Source organism: Monodelphis domestica, chromosome 6, assembly GCF_027887165.1.
Source record: "Monodelphis domestica isolate mMonDom1 chromosome 6, mMonDom1.pri, whole genome shotgun sequence".
Taxonomy (NCBI): domain Eukaryota; kingdom Metazoa; phylum Chordata; class Mammalia; order Didelphimorphia; family Didelphidae; genus Monodelphis; species Monodelphis domestica.
The window spans coordinates 278,732,648-278,755,653 of NC_077232.1; the positions used below are offsets into that span (position 1 = coordinate 278,732,648).

At 37.4% G+C, this 23,006-nt stretch overlaps 1 protein-coding gene across 19 annotated transcripts in view; it reads left to right on the plus strand.

The window, feature by feature from the left end:
* The window catches only part of CCDC158 (coiled-coil domain containing 158), a 114,811-nt gene that overhangs the window by 51,773 nt on the left and 40,032 nt on the right, over window positions 1-23,006 (plus strand). For 9 of the 19 annotated variants that reach the window (XM_016422980.2, XM_016422985.2, XM_016422988.2 and 6 more), the window contains 6 exons: window positions 852-1,334; window positions 2,696-2,885; window positions 3,156-3,218; window positions 3,988-4,140; window positions 6,848-6,960; window positions 21,662-21,820. In XM_016422980.2, the coding sequence (XP_016278466.1) occupies window positions 852-1,334; window positions 2,696-2,885; window positions 3,156-3,218; window positions 3,988-4,140; window positions 6,848-6,960; window positions 21,662-21,820 (1,161 nt within the window). The remainder of the gene's footprint in view (window positions 1-851; window positions 1,335-2,695; window positions 2,886-3,155; window positions 3,219-3,987; window positions 4,141-6,847; window positions 6,961-21,661; window positions 21,821-23,006) is intronic. The other 10 variants (XM_016422989.2, XM_056803284.1, XM_007495750.3 and 7 more) reach the window with 5 other exon arrangements.

A 23,006-nucleotide genomic window follows, 5' to 3' on the forward strand; every position in this document is an offset into this window, starting at 1 on the left:
GCCATATCTCGCATATTTATACTTGTTATGCTGATTTTCTGAATCAGAGGATGAAATTTATTGAATTCTGTGTTTAGATCTATTTATTTAGATTTTAGCCTATTGAATTCTTTTTATCATCCACTGTATTAGCTATCCTTCTTAAAATTTGTTATCTGCAAATATGGGAAGCATTCCATCTCAGCTTTTGTCCCAGTCATTGGTAAAAATATTAAACAGCATAGATACCTGGGGCATGACTCTGGAGATCTCCTTCCAAGTTGACATGGAGCTAATAAAGACTGCTATTTGAGCAGGACTATTTACTCTAACTGTACTGCCATATTTTCCACAAAATACTTTGCTACAAACCCCAGATAAACTATCTATACCATTCCTCTGTTCTCTGAGACTGGTAGCCCTTTAAGAATAGGAAATGGGGCTATTTCATCTGGCAAGATCTGTTAATGGGAAGCCAAGAGGACTCTTTGTGATCACTGCTTCTTTTTCTAGAAGTTAATTCCATACTCATTTAACAACACATTCTAGAATTTTGCCTGAGGTTCCAATTGACCTCCACAACTTCTTCAGAGGAAAGGAACCTTTCCAGCTTTCCATCTTGGAACAACATCACATGCTCTTCCAACCTCCTTGCTGACACCTTGCCAAACTGACTTGAAATTCACTTATGCCAGATTTCCCTTCCATTTTAATTAAGCCTTCAAAGTGAATTTCATTTGATTGTTTCATACTTTAGCCAGTTCGTTAGTTTGCCCACATGGAGTAAGTGATCCGTGCACCTTTACCATGGTGACTGCATCTGCTAGTAATTCTTCCCAATCCATGAAGCTCTCTTTTCTGTCAACCTTCAGATGGCAGCAATTCAAGGAAAGAATGAAAGTCTAGAGAAAGTGTCTTCCTTGACAGCTCAATTGGAATCCACCAAAGAGATGCTCCGCAAAGTTGTGGAAGAGCTGACTGCTAAGAAGATGACCCTGGAAAGTTCTGAGAGAACCGTGTCTGACCTGACACAGTCTCTACAAGAGAAAGAGCGAGCCATTGAGGCTACTAATGCGGAGATCACCAAGCTCCGCTCCAGGGTTGACTTAAAGTTACAGGAACTTCAACACCTAAAGAACGAAGGAGACCATCTCCGGAATGTGCAGTCAGAGTGTGAGGCCCTCAAGCTGCAGATGGTGGAGAAGGACAAGGTGATTGAGATTTTGCGTCAACAGATTGAAAACATGACTCAGCTGGTTGGTCAGCATGGGCGTACAGCTGGGGCTATGCAAGTGGAAAAAACTCAACTTGAAAAAGAGATCAATGATCGGAAGCTAGAACTACAGGAATTCAAGGTATGTGAAGGTCTTCAGGGGATGAGCTTCTGAAAACCTATCTATTTTCTTCCACTGGAATGTTCTCTTTGGTCACTTTTTTTTTTAAACCCTTACCTTCCATCTTGGAGTCAATACGGTGTATTGGCTCCAAGGCAGAAGAGTGGTAAGGGCTAGGCAATGGGGGTCAAGTGACTTGCCCAGGGTCACACAGCTGGGAATGTCTGAGACCAGATTTGAACCTAGGACCTCCCATCTGTAGGCCTGGCTCTCAATCCACTGAGCTACCCAGTTGCCCCCTTGAGTCACTTTTTGAGCAGCAGACATGTTAAAAGTAATTGTAATACACCACCTGGGGCCTCTGAACTTAAAAACACTTTTTCTTTGATAACTGTATTTCGACCTAAGTGGTTTCCTTTGTAACTCTATGTATTTTATTTTATGCATTTAAGAATGATTCTGAGAGGTGGTTCATAGTTTTCACCAGACTGCCAAAGGGGCCAGGACCCACAAAAACGGTGAAGAAGCCCTGCCTTCAACTATAGAGTACTATTGAAAATTCTCAGGCAGGGTATGGTATGATGAAGTTTCATAAAAATTAAATCTGATGGTAGGATGGAGTAGCAGGGAGACAAGCTTAGGAGATAGCTATACCAATCCCAGAATGATTCAGGCCTGAAATGGGGTGATGATGGCAGTGGGGGATGGAAAGGAGCAGGCCACCACAAGGCTTCTGAGGTAGGTAGATCAGAGTTTGACTTCTAATTGATATAAGCGTTGAGGGGCAAGGAAAGGGAAGCCAAAGAGCACTCTGAGGTCTTGAGCATAGGAAACTGAGAAAAGGATGATTCTACTAAAACAAATTAGGAAATGGGGAAGGATTAGACCATAAGGTTAGTTTAGGCATCTATTGGTAGCTTTCAGGAGAACTCTACAGCTCTCTATAGGTCCTGCATGCAATTCACACATTTGTGGGACTGTAAGTAGAGAGCTTGGAGAGTCCTCAGAGGTCATCTGGAGATAGACTGATCCTTTCATTTTACCAGTAAACAAACTGAGACCCAGGACACTCAAGGGCATTTTCTTAGCGAGCATCAAAGGTGGGATCGGGAATGAGGTCCTCTGCCTCCAGCCCTAGTGTTCTTTTCATGGCACAATGCCATTTTCTCACATCTGCTACCTTTTTCCTGAAGTAGTTAGAAGAGGCAAGACTGGTTTTGAGCTGATTCATATCCTCTGCAGCAGTTTGTTAAGGGTTAATTAAGGTTACCTTCTCTTCTAATTTTATCCATTCTGTTAATACTTAAAAAAAGGAAATTATATAACTATATGGATGTGTGGGTATGTGTTTCTGAACCCATTGTTTTGATTCACGCAATCAGATTATAAAAGACAAGAAAGATTCAAAAATACGTGAGCTCGAAGCCCGGCTAAGTGACTTGGAACTTGAAAAGGTGAAGCTGGTGAATGCTGGATCTGAACGGCTCCGTGCAGTAAAGGACATGAAACAAGAGAGAGACCAACTACTAGCTGAGGTGAAAAATAGTCGGAATGAGCTCTCCAGTCTTTCAGGTATGAGGTCCCCAGAGCTTGCCTGCTAAACTGAGCCAAGATAAAAGTAGTTGGGCTCTATCTCCTGACACCTAATGCACTCTAGGGGCAGGGCCAACATAATAAATAACTAGTTTTCAGCTTTGGCAAAAATATCAATATCAATAGTCATGCTGTTACAATGGGGTCATGACTTGGATTTCTGATATGTAGGACTAAGCTTATGAAGTGAACCTGATATGTTCTACATGCATAATTGTCTTATACTCACCACATTTTAACTTCATTCAGAGGCCTCAGCCAATAAAATTCAGCACTCGGTTGACAAGAATGAGGAAAAAACCCTCATGCCCAGTGAGTCCTACAATTTCATTAACGGTTTATTAATAATGAAGCAACAAGTGTGAACAAGTCTTTTGGAAATTTCTTGGAAGGAAAGCCCTAGGATCCTTAATTGGTAGGAGAAAAATAACCCACTCCATGATTAACATGATATAGGTATCCCTTATGTTTCTTAAAATGTACATGTAAACTAAATCATATTTAGGGGAACCTATAGTTTCAAACCTCTTTATAAAGCCAAGAAATCTTTTGTAAAGTTTCTAGTCTCGCTCACTAGTCTCATTCCCTAACCTGTGTGTATATGGGGTAATTCCAGATTTTCATTTCTAATCCCCTTTTCACTTCTTCATCTTTCCTCCCCTCATTTGACACTTTGTAATGAGGCCTAGACTTCCCTTATCACATTCACTGAATGATTTCTGCCAATCAGTGTCTTACCAGACAGGCTAAATCTCAATTCATTAGGGTTTTTTGACTTCTAGTGATCCTTACCTTAAGAGAGGATCTCCAGAAATACATTGTGTCTGAGAGCATGGAACTAATAGCTTTACTGGATTTGCCTCAGTACCAAATTCAAGTTCAATCAATAATTAGAATAACTAGAGAATTGTTAGCAATTTTTTGTTCCGAGCCATCAGTTACAAAAAAATTTTTCTTCTTAATCTACTAATATGCAAGCAAATAAATGTGATAGATCTTTTCATTAGCCACTATAAAGCTATGTTTACAACAGTGGAAAAAGAATAGGTAAGTTTCAGTTAATTGGTATTATATTGTGCAGAGGACTACGAAGTTTTGAAAAGAAATTATCGGAACAAAAGTGAAGAGATGGAATGTACCACGAACAAGCTGAAAATGCAATTGAAATCTGCCCAGACTGAACTGGAACAAACAAGAAATACTTTAAAGACAATGGAAGGCTCTGATGGCCATGGTATGCTATAGAAAACAGACTTTTCTTTCCTTTTTTCTGTTTTTTTGACTTCACTGGTCTAGATTTGAAAATAAGAAATGACTCACCTTCTCTGCCATTGCTTCCAGGCATCAGACACATAGGAATTGGTGAGCCCCAGTAAGGGGCACAGGGGTGAAGGGTGGGTGTCCTTACAGATCCGGGCTTCCATTTGGTCTTAGCATGTAGCAGTCACTCCTAAAGTAGTGTGGCACCTTCCTTCTCATGATATTGGGTAAACAAAACCAAACCCATTCCCAAATACTGAGCCCAGAGTCCATAGGCCTGAGTCTGAATATGGCAATGCCCATTGTTATTGGCACCTTGGGTGTATCTGAGTCTTAGCTTTCTCATCTGTAAAATAGGGAGAAGAAGAGCACTTTCATTATGCAACATAACCTACCTCACAGTGAGAGGAGATTTAAAGGACTTTGTAAATCTTGAAGTCAGCTACAGTTATTATCATGGCTATGTTAGTCACTTTTGACTGGCTCTGATGTCTCCAAATTCTAATTTTTTATATAGAAAAGCTCTAGACATGATTATAACAAGTTAAAAAGAATGTCTAGTAACTTTCTGATTACCCAGATGTGGATTATACCCACTGTGAGATCCATGTATCTGCCTACTAGAAGAACAGCTGTCCTAACCATCAGTCAGGTATTTATTTATTAAATATTAGGCTTTCGGGATACAAATCCAAAGGAGGAAAATCCAGAGAAGCAAGAAGGATGAGGTGGGAAACATGAGGGCCCTTTTCCAGAGGGCATCTCTTTCCAGACTCATCTATTTCTCACCCCAATTCAGTTTGATCTGTCCAAATTAATGGATTTGCCTTGAGAGTTATCTTAAGGTTTACATAACCACATTATGACCTGTAAGTTGAAAAAGTACAAATGAGGGTCAAATTATACCTGGCTAAATCAAATATATGTTTTCTATTTCTCACTTCTGGTAATTATATAAATCAAGAGGTCATGTATAAAATTCTCATTGAAAGAGGCATACCATTCACATACCATCTATTGAATAGAACAGAACCAAGCAGTTAGTAGTTATCTTGCTGAAGATTTTGACTAATTACATTTATTATGAATACCTTTTTTTTTTTATCAAGCAAACAGTATTTAATGAACCACAAGCCAGGACTTTTCTTTTTAAAGGATCATATATTTTCCTTGTTTTTTTTTTCCTTACCTCTCAGCTGGAATTATACCTAAGTTTTCTTCTAAGCAAAAAAGTGCTATTTTAAAGGCCTTTGGCTACCATAATGGTTCAGGCTACTTACTAGATATGGAGCAGCTAGATGGTACAGTGGAGAGAGCATTGGGCCTGGAGTCAAGAAGACCTGACTGAGTTCAAATCCCACCTCAGACACTTCTTAGCTCTGTGATCCTGAGCAAGTCACTTAACCCTGTTTGTCTCAGTTTCCTCATCTGTAAAATAAGCTGGCGAAGGAAATGGCAAACCACTCTAGTGGTTGTTTTTTGCCAAGAAAACCCCAAATGGAGTCATGAAGAATTGGATATCACTGAAATGACTGAACAACAACAACTTACAAATATAATGATGCTTCCAGAACTCATCTGTTTAAATTATCTCTTGTATTAGGTCCGGGAAAGGTCCTATCTACCCTTTCTACCTCTTCAAGGCCCTAGTGTATGAAAAGGTTCAGCCCAATTCTTGTCCCTCCACTCGCCATTTTACACTAAGAGTCATATGCATCTTACACTAGTAATTGATATTAATTGTACTCTCATGCCTGCAGAGAGTGCCAATCATGTCCCAGTAACCAGGAGAGTGAAAATTGGATGGTTTATGATGTCATGAGGACCTTAAGTATATACAAAACAAAGTCATGGATTTCTAATTTGTAGTAGTATCACTGTGATCCATCATTATTTTGGTGAATAATTATAGGTTATCCCTTTTATCTAAGTGCCTTTATGTATATATGTCCATATATATGTATATGGACACATCTATGAGTCTAATCATTTTCTTACCCCAATTCTATCAAGAGAACTAATACCCACCCCTCCTCAAAAAAGTTTAAAACACTGTATAGTTTAAAATCTATGTAAATATAATCTATTTACTATGATCCATTGGAATGAAGAATTTTATTCCTTTGGTTAAAAGAAAACCACAAAGAATGGTTATTGGATTTCCCTTATCCACAGCCATGGAAACCAATGCCATAATGTCTTCCTAGAGGCATCTATGTGGTCCTGAGTTTGGAGTCAGAAAGATGTTATTTAAAATCTGGCACTTACTAACATACTGCTGATCTCAGGGAAATAATTTAACCTGCACTTGCCTCAGTTTCTGCATCTATAAAATGGGAATAATTGTACCAACATCCCAGGGTTTTTGTTTGGATCAATTGAGATGATTTTTGTAAAACACTTAGCATAATAGCTGGCACATGGTAGATGTTTAATAAATGCTTGTTTCCTTCCCTTTTTTTGGCTTCCTGCCCTGTAAGTAGAAAGTAATTGCTGGAGACTGATAGACTTATAACCTCCAAGGCACTGCCTGGGATCCATACCCTTGTGGACTTTGCATTGTTTCCTTTCTTTATAAAGTTTAGTTTAGTTTTCAATTTAGAGTAGATTTAAAGAAAACATATAGTTGCCTAACTTGAGATATTCATAAATAAGTAACCAAGAGGCACTTTCTTTTACAGCCATGAAAGTTGCAATGGGAATGCAGAAGCAAATCACTGCCAAACGAGGACAGATTGATGCCCTGCAGAGCAAGATTCAGTTCTTGGAGGAAGCAATGACAAATGCATCTAAGGTGAAGAAAGCTCAGAGTAGAATGGTCAGATTCACCCTAAAAACTGCTTTTTACTGTGGGGGGGGAGGGAGAGGAGAAGTATCTTTTTATATTCTAGAAATGATTTTTCTTTTGAAACTAAATCATTATAAGTATTTCCTGATCTCAGTTCAGAAAATTAAAGCCCAGTTTGTAGTAACTGGTGATCCATTTTCTAGGGGTGAAAGCAATATGGGTTATACTGCATTTAGAAATTTGAATGTTCCCATAAATACTCCTTTGGTTGTTGTCTCATTTTTTTTTGCCGTTATCTTTGATGAAATTATTGATGGTTTCTCTGGTTTATTCTTTAACCCACTCATTCTTTTGGATTAAGTTATTTATTCACAATTAATTTTAAAGCTATGCTTTCAAGGCCCTTTATTGAATGCAATTTTATGGCATTATTATCTAAAAAGGGTATATCTAATGTTTGTTTCTGCTTTCCTAGATTTGTTTGTGAGGTTTTTATGACCTAACACGTGGTCAGTTTTTTTTTTTTTATGAAAGTGCCATGTTTAATTTATCTGAGATTAATACATTGAGGGCCTCTGCTAGTATAGTTTTGCTATTTCTTCTTGAAATTTATTTAAGTGTATTTTGCTTCAGACCACTGTATCCCTTAATCTTTTCATTTGGGAATGTAGACAGCTTAACCTCATTAAATTTCTTATGATTTCTCACTTATGTTTACTTTTATATGTTTCTCTCAGGAGTTTTGAATTTTCTATTCAGCACTTGTCTTTTCATCAGTAATGCTTGAAAGTCTTTTATTATTTTTCAGTTTGATTAAAAAAAAAACCCACCTTGCCTTCCATCTTAGAAACATACCCTAGGCTGTGTATTGGTTCCAAGGCAAAAGAGTGGTTAAGCCTAGGCAATGGGGGTTAAGTGACTTGCCCAGGGTCATACAGCTAGGAAGTATCTGAGTCCAAATTTGAACCTAGGACCTCTCATCTCTAGGTCTGGCTTTCAATCCAATGAGCCACCCAACTGCCCTCCTCTATTATTTTTAAGGCCCATTCCCCCTTTCCACCCAAAGCATTATATTAATTTTTTTTGGGTAGATTATTCTTTGTTATAACCCTAGCTCCTTTACTTCCAAGATGGTAATATTCTGAGCCCTCTCTTCCTTTAATGTGGAAACTGCTAAATCTTGTGTGCTTGTGACTATGGTTCTGTGGCATTTGAATAATCTTTTTCTGGCTGCATGGAGAATTTTCTCTTTGACCTGGGAACTCTGGAATTTGGCTATAATATTCTTAAGAGTTTTCATATTGGAATATTTTTTAGGAGATGATTAGTGGATTCTTTCAATTTCTATTCTACCTTTCAGTCTTAAAATATCAGGGAAGTTTTCCATGATAATTCCTTAAAATATGATGTCTAGGCTCTTTTTTTGATGATGGTTTTCAGGTAATTCAATAATTCTTAGATCACCTCTCCTGCATTTCTTTTCTAGGTCACTTATTTTTCTGATGAGATAGTTCTTATTTTCTTCCATTTTTTTCATTCTTTTGACTGTTTTATTGATTCTTTGAAAAAAAACAAACAAACCCTTACTTTCTGTCTTAGTATCAATTCTAAGATAGAAGAGCAGTAAGAGCTGCAATTGGGGTTAAGTTACTTGTCCAGGGTCACACAGCTAGGAAGTATCTGAGGCCAGATTTGAATCAATACCCTCCTGACCCCAGGACTGATGCTCCATCTATTCTGCTACCTAGCTGCCCCTGTTTTATTGATTTTTGATGTCTCCTGGAATCATCAAGTTTCCATTTGACCAATTCTTATTTAAGGAATTTTGTTCTTCAGTTAGTTTTTGTCTTTTTTTACCTATTTGAAAGTATTTTATTTTCCCAATTACACGTAATAATAATTTTCAACATTTTCCAAAATTATATGATCCAAATTGTCTCTCTCTTTCCCCTCTGTTGGAGATGGTAAGCAATTTTATCTGGAGTATACATGTGTTATCATATAAAACATACTTCCATGTTGATTATTGTTGTAAGAGAATACTCAAATAAAATCAAAACTCCCAAAAAGAAGCATAAATAAACTAAAGTAAAAATTAGTATGCTTTTATCTGCATTCTGACTCCAATAGTTTTTTTCTCTGGAGATTGAGAACATTCTCTGTCATAAATCCTTTAGAATTGTCCTGGATCCTTTTGTTGCTAAGAATAGCTAAGTCTCTCACAGTTGATCATTGTTCAATATTGCTATTTACTGTGTACAGTGTTCTCTTGCTTATTTTGCTCGGCATCAGTTCATGTAGGCCTTTCCAACTTTTTCTGAAATCATCTTTCTCATTCTTTCTTATACCACAGTAATATTCCATCATCATCATATGCCACAATTTTTTCAGCCATTCCCCAATTGATTCACCAAGCATTTTAAAAGAACCTCTTGAATAGCAAGCACTGGGGTACAAAGACAAAAGCCAAAGTCATTACACTCAAGGAGCTTACATTCTAAAGGGGAGAACACAAGCACAGAACAATTATGGAATATAAGAAAATACCTAAGGGGATACACCATTTGGTTAGAGGACAGGAGCGACAGTGAAGAAAGGTTTCTTATAGAAGGTGCCAACCGATTAGAGGTTTGAAGAAAATCAGGGATTATAAGAATCAGGAAATAATGAGGGAAGTGCTTCCCAAGAGGAGGAAATGGTTAGTATAGAGGTGTAAAGACACCAGATGGAATATCCTGTGCGTGAGAATGAGCCAGAAGATGGGTTTGGCTGTAATACAGAATTGCAAGAAGAGGGAGGAATATATGATTACTAGAAATGTAGGTTGGGGCCAGATTTTCATCTGTCTTCATCTGTCTTGACCTCTCTTTTATATTTGACACTATTAGCCTACCTATCAAAATTTTGGATCCTCTCTTTCTTGGGCTTTATAATTCTCCTTTCTTCTGATTCTCACCTTCTTAGTCTTCTATGCTGACCCCTAACCTATACCCTGTTCCTTTGCCATAAGGGTCACCCAATTTTCCTGACCCTTGTTCCTGTCTACACCCTTAATCCCATGGGTTTAATGATCATCTAGATCTACACAGGTGATTAGCAGATCTATACTTCCAGTCCAACAGCCTCTCCTGAGCTCCTAGCAACATTGCTAATTGCCTATTAGACATTTCAAACTGGATGTCCAGAACATCCTGAGTAAACATGTCTAAAACAGAGCTCATTATTTATTCCTTGCCAATCTTCCTCTCTCTAAAATCTGCTTCCTTTCTATTGAAGACACTTCTGAGCTTCTTGTCTCTCCAGTTTGTAACTGGGCTGTTATCTTCAACTCCTCCCTCTCCTGGATCCCAAATATCTGTTCAGTTACCCAGTGTTTCCTCCTTCTCCTCAACATATGCCCAAAACATTGGACCTCTTCTCTCCACTCATGTAGCCATGCCCTCTTCACCTCTTGCCTCGATTACTGTAATAGACTCCTAACTGGACTCCCTGCCTCCAGTCCATCCTCCCCACAGACTGTAGGGATTTTCTTCAAGTGCAGATCCTGCCGTGTGACTCCCTACTCAAACACAATAATGTCAGTGGCTTCTAGTTACTCTAGGATCAAACAGAAACTTCCCTACTTAGCTTTTTGGCCCTTCATAGATTTGGCCCAACACTATCTTTCTAGCCTTCTTATGCTTTTTTGATGCCCTCTTTTAGATATTACGATCTAGCCACTGACTTTGGTCCAATCTCCATGGCTTTGCATTTGGCTATCTCCATACCTGAATACAATCCCTCCTTCCTTTGGCCTAGTAGAGCCCCTTTCTTCCTTTAAGATGCAGTTTAGGCACTTCTTGTACATTCTTGAAGCCTTGCCAGATTACCTCCACTGCCAGTGACCTCTTCTTGATCCCAAGACACCCCCTTTGCCCCCCCCCCCCCATTTTTACTGCTTTATGTTTATTTGTACTTACTTTGTGTTTATGTTGAAGTTATTACTCTCACTGTAATCGAAGCTCCAGGAGAACAGGGCTGACTTCATTCATTGCTCAGTGCCATGGGACCTGGCAGTCAGCAGGAACTAAAGAAATGCTTATTGATTAATTAATGGACTTCTTGCTTAAGGGCCTAGACTCTAAGGGGGACTGCTATGTGAGTTTCTAAGAGTCAGAGGTCAGGAGGAGTGGGATTCTAGACTTCTGGGACCCACATGTAGGAAGGTCTGGATGGGAAACAGGAAATAGTCAGTTTGGTTTACCTGGAACCTAGAGTTCATGTCAGAGAGTTCTGAGATCAGTGGGGCCAGATACCGAAAGACTTTCTGTGCCAAATGGAGGAGTTTGTCTCTTATCCAGGAGGAATTGGGAAACTACTGAAGCCTGTTAAGCAACAAAGGATATGTTCAGAGCCATGCATTAGAACTATTGTCCTTTAGAAGTTGTGTGGAGGACAGAGTAGAGAGGGGAGAACCCTGGATGCAGGAAGAACAGTTAGAAAGTTCTGATGGATGCAAAAGAGAATATATTTAGGAACAAACTCAAAATGTACTGGGATTAACTGGCCAACTCTTTGCTATGACAAAAACTTGAAAGTGTTATCTGTATGTCTTTTAGATTTGTACCCTTCTGGCAGGCAATGAAGAGAAAGAGAGGTTGAGAACAGAGTATGAAAGTGTTGTTAGCACCAAGCAAATAGAGTATTATATTAGAAATCACATTGGAGTGTATTTGCTTTACAAAATATTAACATTTTCTTGTACCATCTTTAACTGAAGCTTTAAATATATGTAAAATATAATATACAAAAGTGAACCTTATGGAAAAGTAGAAAATGTGACTTCTCTCAATTACATGGAACTGAATTGGAAAAATATTTATTAATAGTTAATTGAAAGGGGGACTTCCTATAAATTAAAGCTACACTTGTGTCAACTGCAGGAACTGACCCACAGGTTCTGGTAAGAAGAATGAAAGCAGAATCAGGAGGGTTAAGGTGCTCATGGTATCCAAAAGCAACTTTATTGAAAATTACATTTACTTTTATAGGGGGAAAAAGCAAGCTGGGGCTCCAGCACAATCTTTTTACATACATAGTAAAAGGTAGTGATTAATAGAGTGGCTTTAAGGTTATAATGCATTCTGTATACCTCATTGAGCTTTAGACAAAGATAATAAATCATATATCAGTGACTTTGCAGGGCAAGGGATGGGGAGATGTCTCAGGATGAGGGTGAGCAATGTGACCAACTTCAGCTGCATTATGGCCTAGAGCTATGCTCAACAGGCCTCAGGCTTTGCCTTCTACATCTGCTCCCTTTTTATTTAAATTTGACAAGCTCTATGAATAGAATCTATATAGTGATGAAGATGACAATTAATACACTTGATGTCATACAAGCCCTTATTATATAAACTTGCGAATCATCATTACATATGGAGCAAAACCACAAGCCTTTACATAGTTACAGGTTACATTTTCCAAAGTGGAACAATAGTATGTTGGATGAAGCCTGGGAATAGCTGGGCTGGGGTTAAAACAAAGGGTGAGGCAGCCACTTATTAACATAAGAGAAGTGACTTAGGTAAAATTGATCAGTCCTGGGGAGGCTTGCCACCTCCAGGAATTGCTGTGCCATTTTAACTGGTCTTTTGGCTTGTCCCCAAGTCATGGGTTTCTCGGCTTGGGTCCTCAGGGTGGTCATTTGTTTTCTCCATACTTCATTGTTCCCAAGACTCCTCTGTTACATCTGTCTGCTGCTTTGGCTTGGTGCGCTGGGTGTGTATTCAGGCTTGTTCATTTCCTGTGTAAATAAAAGCAAAACCTCGACCTTCATGATATTTCTGTTAAAAATTGATAGTTTTGGGTTAGGTGATGTTCCTTTAAAATATTGTATTGTATTCCCCTTTTTTGTTTTTAAGTTGTTTTGTTCTAGTTATTTTATTTTATACCACAGTGAACTGTCCAAGTGAATTTTTTTTTTTTTTGAGAGAAGGCCATGAGTTTAAGGGGATGTGGGTGATGTTCTTGGCTCATTAGACTGCTTCCTGCTGAGAGGGCATGTTGTAGGTCATTGATGATTCTCTCATCTATCTACCTATAAGGGATTGGTATTGATGTCGAAAAGACTTCAATTGGAGAAAATTATGGACAGCTGAACTAGCTCATGAGGTACAATGTAGGAATTGGGTGAAGAGTTTAAGACATTTTTCAAACTCATGTTCAGTGATTAAATAAATGAATTAACTTAAAAGAGATTCATTGTAACTATACTAACTGAAATAAAAACTTTGGGTGGGGTACAGTTTCTTAGGTAAGTAGTGGAACATATTTGATTGCTATGCACATTCAAATTTCAGGGGCTTTAATTACCAGCTCACTTTGCTTTGATTTTAGAAATTTGCTTTGAAAGGAAAAGGCAAGAGAAGGATTATAACACTATTTGATTTCAGGTAAGAGTCAGGGTTATTAATCAGTCATGCAGTAACAATTGTACTTCACAGTACCTTGTCTTTCCTCTTGAATGGTGGATTATCAACATACTGTTCAATGATCCATCAGACAACTATACCTGAATTCAAAACTCAAAAATAATATTAGTTGCAATTTCAAAAGCTTTTACCTTAAACAGCAAATCTCACCAATTGCAGCATGTATCTGGAAATTTTCCAGGATTTACATACACAATGAAGAGATGTGATTTCACAGCTTTTAATTGATTCTCTTCTCTTCTCCTTAAGCTATAACTTATCCTAGTATAAAGACCAATTATTAGAAATCATTGCCATATTATAAACATATTTATGCATTCTCAGTAACCCAGTTAGAAAGTCTATAACTCGAATAAGCTTTTTGTTTTGCAGAGCTATTGACTGCTCACACAAACCAAAAGTTATAGATAAGGGAAAGTATGCAAGAGAACTAATATTATTCTCATACATAACATAATATCTTTTGTATGTTGTCATAACCAATTCACCCCAAACTTTTAGTTTATAGTATTTAGAGTACAAATATCCATTTCTAACATATTGCTTCTAAATATATGTTTACATTTAAACATATATTTTCAATTTTAGTAGAGTAATGCTTGTACAAAGTACATGTTTTGGTCTAATTAATATATCACAATTGTGTAAAAAAATCCAGAAATTCTTAACAATATTCCAAACCCTGAGTGCAAGTTCCATTTTGATTTTACAATTTTTTTTACCTCAAATGAATGTAAGAAATCTGTGCTTCTCTTATTAACTTTTCTGCATGTCTGTATAGAAACTTTATTTATATTCACATCACTATGGTTGTTAAAAAACTGTTTTATCCTATCTTAAATTCTGTTTAAAGTTAAATTGGGCATCAGCTATGGGAAGGGGTTGGGGAGGGAAGGGAAAGAATATGATTCTTGTAACCAAGGAATAATGTTCTAAATTGACTAATTAAATAAAATTTTAAAAAAAGTTAGTATATACTTACTTATTACATTGTGTTCAGTGCTCTCTGAGAATACTCAGGGTTTCCTAGCTTGCCCCTCCATTGTGGCAGGAGCAGAGAGTAATGAAACATGTTTGTTCTCCAAAAAAATCTTCAGTAGTATAGAATCATGTGTTTAAAATCATAGGGATTCTGTTTTCAAAAAAAAGTTTTTTTAAGCCCTTACCTTCTGTTTTAGAATCAATATTGTGTATTGTAAGGGTTAGGTAATGGGGGTTAAGTGACTTGCCCAGGGTCACACAGCTGGGAAGTGTCTGAGGCCAGATTTGAACCAAGACCTTCCATCTCTAGGCCTGGTTCTCAATTCACTGAGCCACCCAGCTGCCCTCCTATTTTCAAAATTGTATGGATTCTCATACATAAAGGTCAATAATGGAATCCTTTTCCCAATAAACAATGGGATTGATTTCTGGTCTTTTATATAGTGAGGCTTTGAGAAGGGGAGGGGGAGCTGGGCATGGAAAAATGGGAAGTGGGGGAGGGGAATGTTCTAATCTCCAAGTTTTTGCTCAGAGAATTTATCAGTGGGTAAGTCATCAGGTTTGTTTTCTGTCAGTTCTGGCTTTAGCAGAGTAGCAGACAATTTCTTTTGAGACATTCTAAAAGGTTTTCCTTATACTTTTCACTCGACATTCCCAATTCTTTTGTGGGCTAGTATAATTAGCTTTTCATATTATAATCGTTAATTTGTAACATAAAGGTGTCATGGTCTGCCATGAGTATCTACCTGAAAGATTGGCATGTTAATATTGAAAGACACATCCTAGATTTTCTCCCATAAAAGTTATCCTAACTATCTTAATCATAAATCTTTCATTTCTGATACTTTCGTATAGGTAGTTTATTTAAAATTTTCTCTTTTATACATATACCATTTAAACATTTTCTGTTTACCCTTGGCTTTGGTTTATCTTTATATTGGATCAAAATTTAATGAAGCTGCTAACATCTTAGTTTTTAAATTTCTGTTTACTGTGAGGAAGGGGTTAATAAGTTTGTAGAAAGTTCTAAGTCTTAAGCAATATTATCTAAAAGCTGTCCTGCTTGTGATTTATCTTTGTCTCATATCCTAGTCGGGTTTTAATCTTGATATTAAGTTTCTCTCAATGGATATTGGATTTAAAATTTCAGAACTTTCAAATGGATACCTCAAAATATTTCTACATAATTGATTAAATTGCACCAATAATGTTCTGATCTAACATTTGTTGTATCTATTTTTTTTTTTTATATTAAAACCCTTACCTTCTGTCTTGGAGCCAACACACAGTATTGGCTCCAAGGCAGAAGAGTGGTGGTAAGGGCTAGGCAATGGGGGTCAAGTGACTTGCCCAGGGTCACACAGCTAGGAAGTGGCTGAGGCCAGATTTGAACCTAGGACCTCCCATCTCTAGGTCTGGCTCTCAATCCACTGAGCTACCCAGCTGCCCCCTTTGTTGTATCTATTTTGCACTAGATTTCTCAGTCCTTATCAACTTCTTTATTATTCCTACCTCAGCTGGCTTCTCCTATTTATCCTTGTACAAAAAGAGGAGAGGTAAGGACACTTAATTCCATCTAATCAATAGTTCTGTTCCAAGTCCTATTTGATTTCTGGACTGGTCAAATTTTTTTTGTCAATTGCATTATTCACATACACAGTTTGCTTATCACATTTGTACATCTAGCCTTATCCAATTCAGATGAAAAATAAATTTTCTTTACAGTATAACTTTATACACTCCTTGTTTTTACACACAATTACATTCTAACAAATTGTGTTTAAATGCATGTTAATCCCTAGATTGTAAATTTCTTCTTATGCACTGTACATAGTTTGAAAGCAATTCATGTATCTTAATAAAATACAGTGTTGTTTAAAAGTTTCATTTTTGTAATATTTCAAATTCTGAATACATATTTCATTTCAAATTTCCAATTTTTCCTTCCCCAAGTATTCATTATATTTTTACTTATTTGATTTTATAGTACATATATCAAAATACCAATTTTACACGTTCATGTCTATCTAAATTTAGATCATGCAAAATCTTCACATTATATCACATCTAATAAGTTGATATTAAATTCTTATACACTTGATACTCATTTTATGAAACCCTAATATTTATTTATTTTTTTACATTTAAATAATATTTTATTTGATCATTTCCAAGCATTATTCATTAAAGACAAAGATCATTTTCTTTTCCTCCCCCCCACTCTCTATAGCTGACGCGTGATTCCACTGGGTATCACATGTGTTCTTGATTCAAACCCATTGCCATGTTGTTAGTATTTGCATTAGAGTGTTCATTTAGAGTCTCTCCTCTGTCATGTCCCCTCAACCGCTGTAGTCAGGCAGTTGCTTTTCCTCGGTGTTTCTACTCCCACAGTTTGTCCTCTGCTTATGGATAGTGTTTTTTCTCCTAGATCCCTGCAGATTGTTCAGGGACATTACACCGCCACTAATGGAGAAATCCATTATGTTCGATTATACCACAGTGTATTAGTCTCTGTGTACAATGAAACCCTAATATTTATTAAGCAGCCAACATAGTACTTATCAGGAGTTTGCTGCTCATCAGCTTCTTTTTTTTTTCCACAGAGAAATTGAATATATTTTTTTAAATTTTTAAAAATTTTATTTGGTCATTTCCAAACATTATTCATTGGAAACAAAGATCATTTTCTTTTCTTCCCTCCCCCCTCCCATCACCTCTCCCATAGCCCATGCACGATTCCACTGGGTATCACATGTGTTCTTGATTCAAACCCATTTCCATGTTGTTGGTATCTGCATTAGAGTGTTCATTTAGAGTCTCTCCTCAGTCATATCCCCTCAACCCCTGTAGTCAAGCAGTTGCTTTTCATCGGTGTTTTTACTCCCACAGTTTATCTTCTGCATGTGGATAGTGTTTTTTAGATCCCTGCAGAAGTCCATTACCTTCGATTGTTCCACAATGTATCAGTCTCTGTGTACAATGTTTTCCTGGTTCTGCTCCTTTCGCTCTGCATCACTTCCTGGAGGTTGTTCCAGTCTCCATGGAATTCCTCCACTTTATTATTCCTTTTAGCACAATAGTATTCCATCACCAACATATACCACAATTTGTTCAGCCATTCCCCAATTGAAGGGCATCCCCTCATTTTCCAATTTTTGGCCACCACAAAGAGCACAGCTATGACTATTCTTGTACAAGTCTTTTCCCTTATTATCTCTTTGGGGTACAAACCTCATCAGCTTCTTTAAGACAAAATCCCTTTCTGCACCAGGCTGGCTATTGAATACATTCAGTCAATTCTCAAATTCAGTTTAACAATCATTTTTGGTAAGTCTAATCATTCAAATCTGTAATCATTATACATTGCAAGTTCTAATGAGAATAAACAATTCTCTCACTATAAGTTTTGTACATTCTTAAATTTAGCTAAAATTGTTCTTTTTAATTAATCAATTATCACAATGAATGAAATTACACTGTACCATCAGTACATATCCGAATCATTAGCAATTCTCCAAAGTTATATATATCAACTTTTAAAATTAAGTCTAAGTGAAAATCAAATCAAATTGTGGGATCAAATTATCCCTTTCCTATCTTTATCATTTCTACCCTTTTCTCCCCATGGCCAGCAAGGAATGGAAGGAAGAAATGTCTGAAGATCTGTTTAATAGGAGCAGAGAATAAGAATCAATTGAATGATCTCAAAGTTTAGGAGACTCAAAAACCTATTAAAAAATGTTGTTTTTTAATTTCCCAAATAGTTTCTGGTCTGTCTTCTTCATTCTTCTGAAACAATGAAGGAGAGAGAAGAGGATGCCTCTTTTATCTGAGGCTTGTTTTCCCAAAAATTAAAACTTCCCAGTGTGCACAGACAAATAGCATAGAACTTAGACTTACAACACAGACATATCACAATTATCTTCCTGGGTATTTCATACACTTTTTTCTCCTCTAAGGAGGGGGAGGGTATAATTTCATTTCTTAAATTCCCTCCTGATTTTGCAAACGATTAATGGAATGTTCTCATTTCTGTTTGTAACTACTTCTCTGTTTTCACTAAATCTACTTGTGAGTTACATGCTGCACAAGTAAAGAAATATGTACAAAAAGGGATTACCTTAATCAGGCTTTCACATTGCAGGAGCTCCTTAGTCAGAAAAAGGATTAACTTTTGCAAGGATTTAAGGTTGACATTGACCAATCTCAGTTCTGAATTGCTTCTTCTTTTTTTTTTTTTAATCCTTACCTTCCATCTTGGAATTAATACTGTGTATTGGTTCTAAGGCAGAAGAGTGGTAAGGGCTAGGCAATGGGGGTTAAGTGACTTGCCCAGGGTCACACAGCTGGAAAGTGTCTGAGGCCACATTTGAACTCAGGACCTCCCATCTCTAGGCCTGGCTCTCAATCCACTGAGCTACCCAGCTGCCCCCTTGAATTGCTTCTTTTTGTGCTCTAATGGTCACAGGTATTTGCAAACTGACTAACGTTATATTCAGAGCCTGAAAGCTTTCTAAGTTTACTTTCCTAAACAATATACACACTTTCTTCTGAGAAACTGAGAGGGTTTTGAGGTGGGGGAGACAGATTGGGTGGAGCATCAGTGGAAAGGGGAAGACGAGGTAAAGCAAAAAAAGAAAGACAAATTTGTGGCCTGCAGAACCATTTTTTCTGGATGAGCAAAAGAATGTGGAATAGCTAGCTGCTTCTGGGTGTGTGTGTGTGTGTGTGTGTGTGTGTGTGTGTGTGTGTGTGTGTGTGTGTAAGGAAAGGGTTTTCTCCTTTTAAACTAGATGTCTGAAAGAAGGACAACAGACTTAACTTTAGATTTAAGAACTGACTTGTCCCCTGTTTTACTCCTTTATGAATCCTCCCTGTGCCTTACTTAATTTTTATCTCCCTGATGGGTGCGGGGGAGGTTCTTCTTACCTGTCTTTTCTTTTCATGGGCACCACCAATGTCTCTTCTGATTGGGATCAGTTTTGTTTGCCTGCAATTCCTCAATGCTCCTCTGGGAGTTCTCATATTCAGGAACCATTTGTCAGCTGCAGTAACTGACCTGGAGGTCCTGTTTGACAATAGTCTGGGGTCTGAAGGGATAAAAAGAATGAAAGTGGAATCAGGAGGGTTAAGGTGCTGATGGCAACCAAAAGCAACTTTATTGAAAGTTACATCTACTTTTATAGGGGGAGAAAGCAAGCTGGGGCTCCAGCACAAGCTTTTCACACATAGTAAAAGGTAATGATTAGCAGAGTAGCCTTAAGGTTACAATGCATTCTATATACCTCATTTAGCTTTAGACAAAGATTCTATAAGATAATAAATCAACATGTGAGACAGCTTAAACAGTCCCAAGGAAATGCATACATTAGTGATTTTGCAGGGCAAGAGATGGGGAGATGTCTCAGGATGAAGGTGAGCTATGAGACCAACTTCAGCTGCATTATGGCCTAGAGCTATGCTCAACAGGCCTCAGGCTTTGCCTTCTACACAGTGGAGTAAAAAATAGGTTGGTGCCAGGGTTGGTGATAGATTTTCCTTTAATGGAGGGCATTGAGTCCAGGCTGTGAGGAATGTGGAGAGGGGATTACTACTCTCAGGTGCAAATCAGGCAAGAAGAGCTCTGAGCTCCCAGTTCCCAGTCTGAGATTCTGAGTTCACCTTAGGCTCATCCTGCTGAGAGGAAGGATGGGCAGTCTGCTACAGAACTGGTGCCACTAATACCACTTGGCACAGTGGTTGGCATCATTCTCAAGTTTCTTGACATGTTTATTTTGTTTTCAGTTCTTCAGCCTTTCTTCTCTCTTATCCAGATCCTTTTCTTTTTTCTCTGTCTGTGCCAGTAGAATCTACTTTTCTTACCACCACTGAGTACTTGCTAGAGGCTTTTAACAAGGTCACTGACACTGCCTATCCCAGCTATGGGAGTGGAGTCACAAAAGCAAGAAGGCTTTCCTGTCAAACAAGAAGGAAAGAATCTATACATTGATTCTTAACCCCAATGTAAGGCCAGTCTGCCCTATCTCATCAGAAAAGGCAAAATACTTTAAGTGATACCTATAGAAAGAGGGTTTTTACTCTATTTTTCATATACCTCTCCTCTCCTCTGTCAACTGAAATTTGAAGTACATTGTATTTAAATAAACAACCCTTCTTCTGACTTAGTATTGATTTTAAGTCAGGAGAGCTAAGGCAAGGCATTGGGCTTAAGTGACTTGCCCAGGGGCATACAGGTCAGAAGTATCTGAGGCCACATTTGAACTGAGGTCCTCTGGTCTCCAGGCCTGGTGTTCTATCCACTGAGCCACTTAGTTGCACCAAGTACATTGTACTAATTGACTTATTGATTGATGTTGAAGTCCCTGTATGAATGATTTAGAGGAATAAAAACGATTGAAGTCAAGAATACTTGGGCACAAATTCTGACTCTACTATATACTATTGTGGATTTAATTGCTTTGGGCTCAGTTTTTGGATCTCTGACTTTTAATACACTGTTTTTTTGCCAGGAACTAGATGATCTCTTCTCTGGGTCCCTTTCAACTTTAAAATGTGCTCAGTATTTTGTGTGTCTCTGTGAGGTATATTAAATTCTGATGCTGAGTGATTTGAATGCAAGTTAGTTCCTTAACAATGGATGAGTTTTGAACAGTCTAAAAGTAGTAATTGGAAAAAGATGTCCAATGGGCATATCTTCTGTAGTAATAATTGTATTTCTTCTTTGTTTTTTTAAACCCTACCTTCCATCTTGGAATCAATATTGATTCCAAGGCAGAAGAGTGATAAGAGCTAGGCAATGGAGGTTAAGTGACTTGCCCAGGGTCACACAGCTGGGAAGTGGCTGAGTTCATATTTGAACCCAGGACCTCCCATCTCTAGTAATAATTTGTATTTCAACAAAATTTGGTGTGATGGAGGAAAGGATGCATGGATGCTATTATGCAATTCTGAGAAACATCAGTTCTTTTTTTAGAAAACACGAAGTTACATTAATACCTTTTTAGTAGAAATTCATTATTTTGCTTACCCTATTCCCCTATTTCCTAGAGCTAATTAGCAGTGAGTAAACTAAGAATTAATACATAGTAACATGGTCTTTTTCCTCTCAACCCCACCAATAACTAAGTAATTGAATAATATAACATAATTTACATTAAAGTTAGGTTTCATTGAGTCAATAGCTTACATTTCTATCACTGAGTGACAGCAGTCAGATTATCCCAGAGATGCTTTATTCTCTATAATCATAGGAGAAGCGTTTCTTAAAAGAAGAGAAAAATAAACTAAGTCAAGAATTGAGCCTTGTTGCAACGGAAAAAAATAAAATGGCAGGGGAGCTGGAGATCCTGAGATCCCAAGAGCGGCGCTTGAAAGAAAAAGTTGCTAACATGGAAATTGCTCTTGATAAGGTAATTGTTTTTTGAACTGACCATTTAGCTTTTTCTTTATTTAAAAAAATTTGAATGAATGAACATTTCCATATGCATAGAAGGCACAAAAAAAAGAGGATTGCCAATGAAATCATGATTCTGTATTTCATTATGCTTATTTTAAAAAATTTTAATAAGTTCGATATGTTCTTTTCAAAACTAACCACTTGTTTTTGCTTTCTTCCAAACTTATGTTTTCTCCTGTATACTTTAAAAAATATTCCAATGGTTCCCTTTTTGTCCTCCTTTCCCTTTATTTATTTATTTATTTATGTATTTATTTGTTTATTTATTTAAAACCCTTACCTTCATCTTAGAATCAATACTTTGTATTGGTTCCAAGGCAGAAGAGCGGTAAGGGCTAGGCCATGGGGGTCAAATCACTTGCCAGGGGTCACCCAGCTAGGAAGTGTCTGAGGTCACATTTGAACCCAGGACCTCTCATCTCTGGGCCTGGCTCTCAATCTACTGAGCCATCCAGCTTTCCCTTTAAACTCTACTCCCCCAATTAAAAATGGGGAAAACCCCCAAAACCTTGTAACAAGTAGAGTTAACTGAAATGAATCCATATTATTACCATGTCTAAAAACATTTGACTCTGCACTTTGTGTTCATCTCTCTGTCAGGAGGTGAGTAATATGTTTCATCATAGGTCTTCTGGAGACATTGATCAAAATTGTTGACTTTCAATGTTGTTTTTATTATGTAAATTGTTCTCCTTTCTGTTCATTTTACTCTGAATTGATTCATACTTTTCTAGGATTTTCTGAAATTATACCTTTTATCATTTCTCATGGTACAATAAATATTTCATTACATTTATATACCACAGTTTGTCCAGCTGTTATCTAATTAATGGACACCCCTATAGTTTCTAGTTCTTTCCTTTTTGTCCCTTTAGAATCAGGAATTTTTTTTTTTGTTTGTTTAATATTCCCTTCCTGGTATGGTTATTTCTATAAACTCTATACTCCATCCTCTATCCTCCTAGGTTTACCTGTAGAGTTTGATGTATTTCTGTGCCAGGCATGTGTGTGTGTGTGTTTGTGTGTGCACACACAATCAATTCTCCTTAGTCCATTTTAGAGAAGATTCTTCCGTATTTGTAAGGTCTTCTCATACAGCTCAGTTATACAAAATGTCAACTTCTGACTTTTTCTTCCTC